The sequence below is a fragment of the Neospora caninum genome, chromosome VIIb (assembly GCF_000208865.1).
Source record: "Neospora caninum Liverpool complete genome, chromosome VIIb".
Lineage (NCBI taxonomy): Eukaryota > Apicomplexa > Conoidasida > Eucoccidiorida > Sarcocystidae > Neospora > Neospora caninum.
In genome coordinates this window covers 3,890,301-3,903,509 of record NC_018394.1, presented here as the reverse complement: position 1 = coordinate 3,903,509, position 13,209 = coordinate 3,890,301, and the positions used below count along the sequence as shown (strand labels likewise).

At 59.8% G+C, this 13,209-nt stretch overlaps 1 protein-coding gene across 1 annotated transcript; it reads right to left on the bottom strand.

Moving 5' to 3' along the window:
* Window positions 1-2,513: 2,513 nt before the first annotated feature.
* Window positions 2,514-12,598, bottom strand: NCLIV_028800 (conserved hypothetical protein; the record flags this gene model as incomplete). Its single annotated transcript, XM_003883074.1, has 3 exons — window positions 2,514-10,964; window positions 11,548-11,587; window positions 12,531-12,598. The coding sequence occupies 3 exons, from the start codon at window positions 12,596-12,598 to the stop codon at window positions 2,514-2,516; spliced, it is 8,559 nt and encodes a 2,852-aa protein (XP_003883123.1).
* Between the last annotated feature and the right edge of the window lie 611 nt (window positions 12,599-13,209).

The window sequence follows — 13,209 nt, the reverse complement described above, 5'->3', positions numbered from 1 at the left end:
AGGAAGAGAAGACTGTGCAGAGAAAGGAATGTATGACAGGTCAGGAAGGCTCAAATGAGAAGCTGGTTGCCCTGTGCTATACTGCATTCAAAATAAGAACAGACTAGGTATTTTATACAGCCGAGACTCCGAAGAAATTATGAAGCGGTCACGTCCCATCACCACCAGAAAGTGTACAACAGCACCCGAAACGAACACCTCAACCCGCAGCACAGTTCTCAGTCTGAGAGCAAGCTTGGCCAGTACACATTCGAAGCCACGATTCGCGCGGCCAAGGCCTCGAGCTTACACTCTGGCAACAACGGACTCCATCCACGAGTTCTGAAGTCTCGAGTCTGATAGAGTCATGGCCCTTCGCTCTACCGCATACTCTCTCCACGCAACCTACGAGTGCTTGCTGAAGCCCCGTTGACAGCCTTCTCCTGGAGATGCGGTCGGGAGCTTCTGTCTTCCTTGCTCAGCCGTAAAGTTGATTCTCTGACGTCTGCCAGCGGGATACGTTGAAGCAGTAAATGCGTTGGAGCGTTTCCGTCAGGCTGGCGGGGCCGCAGCTTTTCTACAATCGCCCACCCATACTTGGCAAGTAGTCTCCTGCAGACACTGCGGTAGGTGATTTTCAGGGCGGATTTTCTTCCTGTGGAGTCATTTCTGTTGCTCGCTGCAATCTTAAGGTTCCAGGATAAAGATATCGGGGCTTCCACGAGACCCCAGCATCAACTGGATTGCGATCAGACGTCGCTGACGACACTACACGAGGTGTGCGGAAGGTGGTCGGCTTCCTGTCTGTTGCTTTCAAGTGGATGTGGGTTCAGCGCTGTAGCTGGCGCCAGTGGCGGAGCCGCTGAAAGGAGTGTGAAAGTCGTGCAAGTAACGTCTTGACAAAAAATGAGTTTGTGCTTCAATTGAATCACTGCAGCAGTTCCACTGCACACATGTCTCGTCCATGATAATCCGCTCCTCTGAGATGCCGGCCTTTGCAAATTTTTTTTTACTAAAAAAAAACGTTTTCGACCCTAGGAACTTTCATCTTAGGGGCCATCTGGTGCTGGACACACTGCATCGACTCTTGCTCAGGGACTAGAAAATGCACGACACAGGATTGCCAGTACCGTACTGCTTGTGAATCTGGCCCCGTGTCAGCAGCGCCTCTACTGGTCGCCCTTTACCATTGATAGTGATGCAAAAGAAGGAAACCTCTTGTATCCATGTACAAAAAAAAGGCCTCTTCTCTCTCACGGATGCGTTACCAGATGTCCTTCGGTGATCGCAGTGCTTCCTCCAGCAGCGCCGGTTACGCATCTGTTTCTGTCTCTCAAGAGGCGGCGGAGACTTCCGAGACCCCTTCACTCTTAAACCATAAGATTTCATTATGCGGCGAAAAGGAAGAGGAGCGTTTGGTCGGATGACTGACCGGTGCTCGCATGCGGAGAAACGTCAGTGCCACCATAACCACAATCTGCGCCTTCATAACATTGCCGTTCTGTGTAGTGGACGCATCTTCAACCGTACAGAAGCGCAACTCGATTGATCCCCCCACAAATAACGTTCGCCGCTTTTGCGCGTTTGCCGGCAAACTCCACCGCCGTAGAATCTGGCAGGTCTGGTCCCGCTTTTCCCAGAGACAACACCTGTTTGGTGACGGTTTATCTTCACCGCAGCACGATTGGCATCTTTACTTTTCATGTGATGTTGTGCTTAGATCTTGGATGTCATTTTTTACCGGATCCAAGCTCTATTGCGCTGTAAACAACGGACCCCTTAACTTAAACTGAGGAGTCAAGTAGGTACAAATCGTACAATCACCGCACCCCCCGCCATAGCCGCATCTCCGTTTTTGGCCACTCTAGTGAAGTAACCCACACCGGCTACTCTGGTCATTGGAGGACAACACGTTGCTGTTTTTCTGTACGATGACTCCACGCTTAGCCCCTCCCTTACTACCCGGGATGCCAAACCTTAGTAGCCCGTTTCCGAGATTTCTCTCTGTACGCGACAATTAATGACCCTGGTGTCGTTCTCACGTGCAACTCAGTCAAAACGGATGCAGGCCTCCGCGAAAAACGCAAATCTCCCTTCTATGATGCTCCCAAAAAAACCCGATGCACGCGCGTTTTAGGAGGCAGAACTGCCCGCGCCTCCATCACCTTCATGCTCTTCATATTCACCCTATTCAAGCTGTTGTCGCCGCACATTTTAGCCGATGTCAACATGGACACCAACACTGGACGAGAGCCTTGCTGGCTTCTCTCCTGCCCGCGTCGCCCGAATTCCAGTCTTTCCCCACCTACTTTTTCGGGTCGAGATCCGAACACAAGTGACCCAATCCTAGAACACGCCCAGCCGCGCGCCCCCCTCGACCCCAGTAAATAGACAGCCATCACACCTCACGACTACGAAGACAACGCCACGTCTGACATCGACTCCGCCAGCTCAGTCTTGACTTCGATTGAGGCGGCTGCCTTGGCTCCAGCCGCAGCCGGTATCGCCTTCTTCGGCGGTACTAGATTCCTTGCTTACGCATCCCCACTAGTCGCCTCAGCCGCCTTAGCACCAGCGCCAGGCTTCGAGGGTATCCCCAAGACCACTGCCTTCCCAGCGTCTTCACCCTTCGGCTCCTCCTTCGCCTCGCCCTCGCTCTTCGGCGCAGGAGTTCCAGGCAACGCCTTCTTCGCGATAGGCACGCCCTTCCCCTCCAACCCCTTCGCTCCCAGGCCCTTCACCAACGGCGCCTTCGGAGCATCCGCACCCTTTGCGACCTCCGCACTTTTTGCGACCTCCGCACCCTTCGGCACGTCCGCAGCCTTAGCGGCGTCTTCACCCTTCGGCTCCTCCTTCGCCTCGCCCTCGCTCTTCGGCGCAGGAGTTCCAGGCAACGCCTTCTTCGCGATAGGCACGCCCTTCCCCTCCAACCCCTTCGCTCCCAGGCCCTTCACCAACGGCGCCTTCGGAGCATCCGCACCCTTTGCGACCTCCGCACTTTTTGCGACCTCCGCACCCTTCGGCACGTCCGCAGCCTTAGCGGCGTCTTCACCCTTCGGCTCCTCCTTCGCCTCGCCCTCGCTCTTCGGCGCAGGAGTTCCAGGCAACGCCTTCTTCGCGATAGGCACGCCCTTCCCCTCCAACCCCTTCGCTCCCACGCCCTTCACCAACGGCGCCTTCGGAGCATCCGCACCCTTTGCGACCTCCGCACTTTTTGCGACCTCCGCACCCTTCGGCACGTCCGCAGCCTTAGCGGCGTCTTCACCCTTCGGCTCCTCCTTCGCCTCGCCCTCGCTCTTCGGCGCAGGAGTTCCAGGCAACGCCTTCTTCGCGATAGGCACGCCCTTCCCCTCCAACCCCTTCGCTCCCAGGCCCTTCACCAACGGCGCCTTCGGAGCATCCGCACCCTTTGCGACCTCCGCACTTTTTGCCACCTCCGCACCCTTCGGCACGTCCGCAGCCTTAGCGGCGTCTTCACCCTTCGGCTCCTCCTTCGCCTCGCCCTCGCTCTTCGGCGCAGGAGTTCCAGGCAACGCCTTCTTCGCGATAGGCACGCCCTTCCCCTCCAACCCCTTCGCTCCCAGGCCCTTCACCAACGGCGCCTTCGGAGCATCCGCACCCTTTGCGACCTCCGCACTTTTTGCCACCTCCGCACCCTTCGGCACGTCCGCAGCCTTAGCGGCGTCTTCACCCTTCGGCTCCTCCTTCGCCTCGCCCTCGCTCTTCGGCGCAGGAGTTCCAGGCAACGCCTTCTTCGCGATAGGCACGCCCTTCCCCTCCAACCCCTTCGCTCCCAGGCCCTTCACCAACGGCGCCTTCGGAGCATCCGCACCCTTTGCGACCTCCGCACTTTTTGCCACCTCCGCACCCTTCGGCACGTCCGCAGCCTTAGCGGCGTCTTCACCCTTCGGCTCCTCCTTCGCCTCGCCCTCGCTCTTCGGCGCAGGAGTTCCAGGCAACGCCTTCTTCGCGATAGGCACGCCCTTCCCCTCCAACCCCTTCGCTCCCAGGCCCTTCACCAACGGCGCCTTCGGAGCATCCGCACCCTTTGCGACCTCCGCACTTTTTGCCACCTCCGCACCCTTCGGCACGTCCGCAGCCTTAGCGGCGTCTTCACCCTTCGGCTCCTCCTTCGCCTCACCCTCGCTCTTCGGCGCAGGAGTTCCAGGCAACGCCTTCTTCGCGATAGGCACGCCCTTCCCCTCCAACCCCTTCGCTCCCAGGCCCTTCACCAACGGCGCCTTCGGAGCATCCGCACCCTTTGCGACCTCCGCACTTTTTGCCACCTCCGCACCCTTCGGCACGTCCGCAGCCTTAGCGGCGTCTTCACCCTTCGGCTCCTCCTTCGCCTCGCCCTCGCTCTTCGGCGCAGGAGTTCCAGGCAACGCCTTCTTCGCGATAGGCACGCCCTTCCCCTCCAACCCCTTCGCTCCCAGGCCCTTCACCAACGGCGCCTTCGGAGCATCCGCACCCTTTGCGACCTCCGCACTTTTTGCCACCTCCGCACCCTTCGGCACGTCCGCAGCCTTAGCGGCGTCTTCACCCTTCGGCTCCTCCTTCGCCTCGCCCTCGCTCTTCGGCGCAGGAGTTCCAGGCAACGCCTTCTTCGCGATAGGCACGCCCTTCCCCTCCAACCCCTTCGCTCCCACGCCCTTCACCAACGGCGCCTTCGGAGCATCCGCACCCTTTGCGACCTCCGCACTTTTTGCGACCTCCGCACCCTTCGGCACGTCCGCAGCCTTAGCGGCGTCTTCACCCTTCGGCTCCTCCTTCGCCTCGCCCTCGCTCTTCGGCGCAGGAGTTCCAGGCAACGCCTTCTTCGCGATAGGCACGCCCTTCCCCTCCAACCCCTTCGCTCCCAGGCCCTTCACCAACGGCGCCTTCGGAGCATCCGCACCCTTTGCGACCTCCGCACTTTTTGCGACCTCCGCACCCTTCGGCACGTCCGCAGCCTTAGCGGCGTCTTCACCCTTCGGCTCCTCCTTCGCCTCGCCCTCGCTCTTCGGCGCAGGAGTTCCAGGCAACGCCTTCTTCGCGATAGGCACGCCCTTCCCCTCCAACCCCTTCGCTCCCAGGCCCTTCACCAACAGCGCCTTCGGAGCATCCGCACCCTTTGCGACCTCCGCACTTTTTGCGACCTCCGCACCCTTCGGCACGTCCGCAGCCTTAGCGGCGTCTTCACCCTTCGGCTCCTCCTTCGCCTCGCCCTCGCTCTTCGGCGCAGGAGTTCCAGGCAACGCCTTCTTCGCGATAGGCACGCCCTTCCCCTCCAACCCCTTCGCTCCCAGGCCCTTCACCAACAGCGCCTTCGGAGCATCCGCACCCTTTGCGACCTCCGCACTTTTTGCGACCTCCGCACCCTTCGGCACGTCCGCAGCCTTAGCGGCATCTTCACCCTTCGGCTCCTCCTTCGCCTCGCCCTCGCTCTTCGGCGCAGGAGTTCCAGGCAACGCCTTCTTCGCGATAGGCACGCCCTTCCCCTCCAACCCCTTCGCTCCCAGGCCCTTCACCAACGGCGCCTTCGGAGCATCCGCACCCTTTGCGACCTCCGCACTTTTTGCGACCTCCGCACCCTTCGGCACGTCCGCAGCCTTAGCGGCGTCTTCACCCTTCGGCTCCTCCTTCGCCTCGCCCTCGCTCTTCGGCGCAGGAGTTCCAGGCAACGCCTTCTTCGCGATAGGCACGCCCTTCCCCTCCAACCCCTTCGCTCCCAGGCCCTTCACCAACGGCGCCTTCGGAGCATCCGCACCCTTTGCGACCTCCGCACTTTTTGCGACCTCCGCACCCTTCGGCACGTCCGCAGCCTTAGCGGCGTCTTCACCCTTCGGCTCCTCCTTCGCCTCGCCCTCGCTCTTCGGCGCAGGAGTTCCAGGCAACGCCTTCTTCGCGATAGGCACGCCCTTCCCCTCCAACCCCTTCGCTCCCAGGCCCTTCACCAACAGCGCCTTCGGAGCATCCGCACCCTTTGCGACCTCCGCACTTTTTGCGACCTCCGCACCCTTCGGCACGTCCGCAGCCTTAGCGGCATCTTCACCCTTCGGCTCCTCCTTCGCCTCGCCCTCGCTCTTCGGCGCAGGAGTTCCAGGCAACGCCTTCTTCGCGATAGGCACGCCCTTCCCCTCCAACCCCTTCGCTCCCACGCCCTTCACCAACGGCGCCTTCGGAGCATCCGCACCCTTTGCGACCTCCGCACTTTTTGCGACCTCCGCACCCTTCGGCACGTCCGCAGCCTTAGCGGCGTCTTCACCCTTCGGCTCCTCCTTCGCCTCGCCCTCGCTCTTCGGCGCAGGAGTTCCAGGCAACGCCTTCTTCGCGATAGGCACGCCCTTCCCCTCCAACCCCTTCGCTCCCAGGCCCTTCACCAACGGCGCCTTCGGAGCATCCGCACCCTTTGCGACCTCCGCACTTTTTGCCACCTCCGCACCCTTCGGCACGTCCGCAGCCTTAGCGGCGTCTTCACCCTTCGGCTCCTCCTTCGCCTCGCCCTCGCTCTTCGGCGCAGGAGTTCCAGGCAACGCCTTCTTCGCGATAGGCACGCCCTTCCCCTCCAACCCCTTCGCTCCCACGCCCTTCACCAACGGCGCCTTCGGAGCATCCGCACCCTTTGCGACCTCCGCACTTTTTGCCACCTCCGCACCCTTCGGCACGTCCGCAGCCTTAGCGGCGTCTTCACCCTTCGGCTCCTCCTTCGCCTCGCCCTCGCTCTTCGGCGCAGGAGTTCCAGGCAACGCCTTCTTCGCGATAGGCACGCCCTTCCCCTCCAACCCCTTCGCTCCCACGCCCTTCACCAACGGCGCCTTCGGAGCATCCGCACCCTTTGCGACCTCCGCACTTTTTGCCACCTCCGCACCCTTCGGCACGTCCGCAGCCTTAGCGGCATCTTCACCCTTCGGCTCCTCCTTCGCCTCGCCCTCGCTCTTCGGCGCAGGAGTTCCAGGCAACGCCTTCTTCGCGATAGGCACGCCCTTCCCCTCCAACCCCTTCGCTCCCACGCCCTTCACCAACGGCGCCTTCGGAGCATCCGCACCCTTTGCGACCTCCGCACTTTTTGCGACCTCCGCACCCTTCGGCACGTCCGCAGCCTTAGCGGCGTCTTCACCCCTCGGCTCCTCCTTCGCCTCGCCCTCGCTCTTCGGCGCAGGAGTTCCAGGCAACGCCTTCTTCGCGATAGGCACGCCCTTCCCCTCCAACCCCTTCGCTCCCAGGCCCTTCACCAACGGCGCCTTCGGAGCATCCGCACCCTTTGCGACCTCCGCACTTTTTGCGACCTCCGCACCCTTCGGCACGTCCGCAGCCTTAGCGGCGTCTTCACCCTTCGGCTCCTCCTTCGCCTCGCCCTCGCTCTTCGGCGCAGGAGTTCCAGGCAACGCCTTCTTCGCGATAGGCACGCCCTTCCCCTCCAACCCCTTCGCTCCCAGGCCCTTCACCAACGGCGCCTTCGGAGCATCCGCACCCTTTGCGACCTCCGCACTTTTTGCGACCTCCGCACCCTTCGGCACGTCCGCAGCCTTAGCGGCATCTTCACCTTTCGGCTCCTCCTTCGCCTCGCCCTCGCTCTTCGGCGCAGGAGTTCCAGGCAACGCCTTCTTCGCGATAGGCACGCCCTTCCCCTCCAACCCCTTCGCTCCCAGGCCCTTCACCAACGGCGCCTTCGGAGCATCCGCACCCTTTGCGACCTCCGCACTTTTTGCGACCTCCGCACCCTTCGGCACGTCCGCAGCCTTAGCGGCGTCTTCACCCTTCGGCTCCTCCTTCGCCTCGCCCTCGCTCTTCGGCGCAGGAGTTCCAGGCAACGCCTTCTTCGCGATAGGCACGCCCTTCCCCTCCAACCCCTTCGCTCCCAGGCCCTTCACCAACGGCGCCTTCGGAGCATCCGCACCCTTTGCGACCTCCGCACTTTTTGCGACCTCCGCACCCTTCGGCACGTCCGCAGCCTTAGCGGCGTCTTCACCCTTCGGCTCCTCCTTCGCCTCGCCCTCGCTCTTCGGCGCAGGAGTTCCAGGCAACGCCTTCTTCGCGATAGGCACGCCCTTCCCCTCCAACCCCTTCGCTCCCAGGCCCTTCACCAACGGCGCCTTCGGAGCATCCGCACCCTTTGCGACCTCCGCACTTTTTGCGACCTCCGCACCCTTCGGCACGTCCGCAGCCTTAGCGGCGTCTTCACCCTTCGGCTCCTCCTTCGCCTCGCCCTCGCTCTTCGGCGCAGGAGTTCCAGGCAACGCCTTCTTCGCGATAGGCACGCCCTTCCCCTCCAACCCCTTCGCTCCCAGGCCCTTCACCAACGGCGCCTTCGGAGCATCCGCACCCTTTGCGACCTCCGCACTTTTTGCCACCTCCGCACCCTTCGGCACGTCCGCAGCCTTAGCGGCGTCTTCACCCTTCGGCTCCTCCTTCGCCTCGCCCTCGCTCTTCGGCGCAGGAGTTCCAGGCAACGCCTTCTTCGCGATAGGCACGCCCTTCCCCTCCAACCCCTTCGCTCCCAGGCCCTTCACCAACGGCGCCTTCGGAGCATCCGCACCCTTTGCGACCTCCGCACTTTTTGCGACCTCCGCACCCTTCGGCACGTCCGCAGCCTTAGCGGCGTCTTCACCCTTCGGCTCCGCCTTCGCCTCGCCCTCGCTCTTCGGCGCAGGAGTTCCAGGCAACGCCTTCTTCGCGATAGGCACGCCCTTCCCCTCCAACCCCTTCGCTCCCACGCCCTTCACCAACGGCGCCTTCGGAGCATCCGCACCCTTTGCGACCTCCGCACTTTTTGCGACCTCCGCACCCTTCGGCACGTCCGCAGCCTTAGCGGCGTCTTCACCCTTCGGCTCCTCCTTCGCCTCGCCCTCGCTCTTCGGCGCAGGAGTTCCAGGCAACGCCTTCTTCGCGATAGGCACGCCCTTCCCCTCCAACCCCTTCGCTCCCACGCCCTTCACCAACGGCGCCTTCGGAGCATCCGCACCCTTTGCGACCTCCGCACTTTTTGCGACCTCCGCACCCTTCGGCACGTCCGCAGCCCTAGCTGCGTCTTCACCCTTCGGCTCCTCCTTCGCCTCGCCCTCGCTCTTCGGCGCAGGAGTTCCAGGCAACGCCTTCTTCGCGATAGGCACGCCCTTCCCCTCCAACCCCTTCGCTCCCAGGCCCTTCACCAACGGCGCCTTCGGAGCATCCGCACCCTTTGCGACCTCCGCACTTTTTGCCACCTCCGCACCCTTCGGCACGTCCGCAGCCTTAGCGGCGTCTTCACCCTTCGGCTCCTCCTTCGCCTCGCCCTCGCTCTTCGGCGCAGGAGTTCCAGGCAACGCCTTCTTCGCGATAGGCACGCCCTTCCCCTCCAACCCCTTCGCTCCCAGGCCCTTCACCAACGGCGCCTTCGGAGCATCCGCACCCTTTGCGACCTCCGCACTTTTTGCGACCTCCGCACCCTTCGGCACGTCCGCAGCCTTAGCGGCGTCTTCACCCTTCGGCTCCTCCTTCGCCTCGCCCTCGCTCTTCGGCGCAGGAGTTCCAGGCAACGCCTTCTTCGCGATAGGCACGCCCTTCCCCTCCAACCCCTTCGCTCCCAGGCCCTTCACCAACGGCAGCACCGTTGAGGGACTGGAGGTTTTTCGGCGCTCATCTGTGGGTGGATAGGTGTGGTCGCTCCGGTGGGAGCCTCTGGCGGAACTAATGGCGTGGGCGCCTGGCTTCTCAGTATCATCTCGCGTGCTGGCTGGCGCATGTGGGGGTTCTGGGTCTGCAGCATCTGAGGAGATGAGCATGGAGGTGTTCTCCGCATGGGTTTCCTGGTCATTGTCGTTGTTCACTTCGTGGCATGGCGTAAGGTGTTCGGCAGTTTGTTTCGCGAGAGTGCGGGTAGCTGAGTCATCAGTCGGGAATACCTCATCAGTGATGCGATGGGAGGGCTGAGGGCCATCGCTAGGCGGTCCAGGCGAAACTCGGTCAGCGCTAGAGATGTCCGATTGGCGTTGACCGGAGGTAATCGCTGCCACCTTTGGACGCCGCGGACGCGGCCGAGGCATCGACTTTGGTTTTTCACTCGGATCTCTTAAAACGAAGACGGACGCTGGAGACCTCCGGCACTTTGCCGAGCTTGTGGCAACCTTGGCACGGCCATCTCCACTGAAATCAATATTCTTTCTGAACTGGACAGCACGACTGTCCACCTTATTGCCCCGTTCGCGGGGTCCGCTGCGACTGTCCACTGCAACCCCATCCACTTCGCTTCTCTTCACATGATTAAAGGTAAACTTGGATTCAACATTGACACGCATTCCAGAATGAACCGGCTTCTTAAATGTTATATCGCGCCTCACGACTTGGTGTTCACCCACGTGTTTAAAATCCAGTTCAGCCTGCAAGTTCACGGTTTGGAACCCTGATGTGTCCGGACTCTTGACGGCGCCAGATTTGCTGGATGACGCAACTCTGGTCCCGCGGCGCGGCGCTTCCCTCTGAACCGACAGTCGCTCTTCTCGGGCCACCGCAGATGATTCTCTCGCGTGGTCAGTTTCGTGTGAGGCTGCCGAGAGTTTTCGAGTTTGGCTGTGAATGACTGGTGTGGAAGCTGCGCCACAGTCATTTTCTACGGGAGAGACTGGCGACTCGTGACCCTTGCCAGTAGGTGAGTCTCCAGCTCTCGGGCGGGCTTTCGAAACTGGCGCTAGTTGACGAATCTCAAGCTGACCTTCAAACTCCAGATCGACTGAAAGCGACTCCGAAGGCGATCGGTCTCCGTTGCCCTGGCATTGGGAGACCGCATCTGCAACTGCCATGTGAGGCCTTCCCCCCGCCTGTTCCCCGATCAGCCCGGTTACCATACATGGCTGTGCCCCGGTCACCGTGGCACCAGTGACAAAAGGAAGATTACTTTCCGCAACAGACCGTAGGACGGCGTCTCTTCCAACGACAGCCACCGTCGCGTCGTGGCTGCTGTCCCGTCGTTTGGAGGATTTACTCCGCCTCGACCTGCTGCCTCGTGTTGTCGAGCGGCGCTGACGTGGCTGTATAACACACAAATAACAATCGCAGAGCCGGAGACACTATGGCGCTATCTTTCTTCTGAAAATAGGCATGTACAGCCAGCTTAAGACAGGAGCGCTCAAGTCTCCACACGGGAGGCCATTTGCCCGTAAAGTACACCGCGTAGGCTTCCCACGGAGAAGGTAGTCGACTGTTTTCACGGCATCTCGCTCAGACATGATGCCGCTTGTACAGGGGACTCCAGAAAAGACAAACTCCACTTATGTCCGTTCCTTCGGTTTCATTTCTTTCAGAGACAGAAGATCAAACAGGGTAGTGCGGACTTAGAGCTTTGCCCTTCTTGTAGCTCTTGGCTCTCTTTAGTGCCACATCATATATAGCGGTAGTAATTCTCGTGAGTCCGTCTAACGGCATCAAATGGGTGTCCGATTCTCAGGCACTCTTCCTGGCAAGCATTCGAGATAAATATATACCATCAACGTATCAAACGATATACATGCCTAACGTGTGGCCCCGACGGTGGAACATGAGTGGGTCTCTTCGTTTTGAGTCAGACAAAGCGTCGGCGAGCAGCGGAACGGTCGATTCCATGACGTTTCGTACCCGCTTGCTTTTCAGATCTTTCTTCTGTGTGGATGAGCCGCTGAAACCACACAGGACATTTCAGAAAAGCGTATGCTCCGGTAAACGACCGAGTTGCACTGCAAACACGCCAAACGAAAATGCATCTCTGGAAGTTCTTCTTTATCAGGGAAGACTGAAGCAAAGCAGATTAAACCTTCAACTGTCTTGTTTTGACTCGGTAATAAGAACACTTCTGGTAGGGAAAGTTCGGTGTTCCCAACAAGTCAACAAACCCCCCTCCCTGACGAATTAGCGCTGCAACAAAGCAGCAACGGGGCACTGCTGTAGACAGGTAGCAAGATACGAGAGAGGAAACTCCTACCTGGTGTTGAGACGTACGCTTGATGTCTAGTGAGTATAGCTTTCTTCGCCTATGCCCCAATGAAACTGGATGTCCAGGCACGAACAACGCTAAAGGGACGAAACCAGTGAATACGAATTCGTGGAGCTGACCTGATCGACGATTCCTTATGGTCATGTAACGAAGTCGTTCTTCGTGCGCGAGTTGGAGCTGCAGCGGCTGTAGGCAGTGAAGCCTTGGAAGTTTCCCGGGTAGCCTGCACCCGCTGAGTTCCGGAAAGCAGATGCCAAAGGACAATGGAGGATTAGACGGCTCCGCAAATTGTCCGGCCCTTTCGAATACTGACATGTTTTTCACGGGCCAGCCACATCCCCAGCTGACTTCACTGCCTCAGCGCAAATGCGCACATGACAGATAAGCGACAATCTTGTCAACCGGCTTGTGCAAAGTAACAATGTGCCTCCGATTGGCACAACTGAGGAGTCGTGCCACAGCCACGATCTGTCGTAAAACACCACTACTAACTGCAGGTATAAGTATCCCACATCACGGAAAAACTCGGTTCCATGACGGCACAGTTGATATCGCCATGAGCCTATTAATGTTGACAGTCGCTTTCGTGCCCAACACCAGGGAGAGCCGAATGCTAAGGATAGCTTACCGACGCGGTCGCGGCCTCCCGCAGTGATCGCCTGGAAAGTAGAGATTCATCGTCACTATGCACTTCATGGCTTCTCGCGCTGGCTAGATGCCGGCGGCCCCGGCCAGAAGGTAGCGATCCGGTTCCCTCCTTCTTCGCTCCATGCGAAGAAACAAGTGTCTTGGAGCTCGCCCGCTTGGAGCGAGGTCCGTCCATCGGATCCTGTCGTTGAAGCGGCATGGACTCGGGGTTCAAAAGAGGGTGAAAAAACTTCCGTTAGAGGTTGCAACGGGCGATTAGCGTTCCACAAAAATACACGAGGCCCAAGCGGGTTAAGAAAAAAAGTTATGTTCAGGGAAATAAAACGAAGAACACGTGTATGATCACGAGGGTACAAAGGGTCGCCGTGCCCGTGATGACGGCAGTGACCGACGCAGTGACGCCGTCACATGCTCCATGAAACATGCTCAAGAATAAGACGACTTGACACCAAATCTTTCACCCGAAATGAGAAAAGAGACACGATTTCCAGGACTGGCTTTCGAGTGGTAGAAACTGCCCCTATCCAGAGGGAGAAGTAGGACTCTCTTTGTTCCGACAAACCGAGAGGAAAAGCGCTCGTGAGGGTCGCCTCCTGGAAGACTCCTTTTTCAACATTGCAATTTGACAGAAGAGTGGAACAACTTCAACTGTTTGTTAA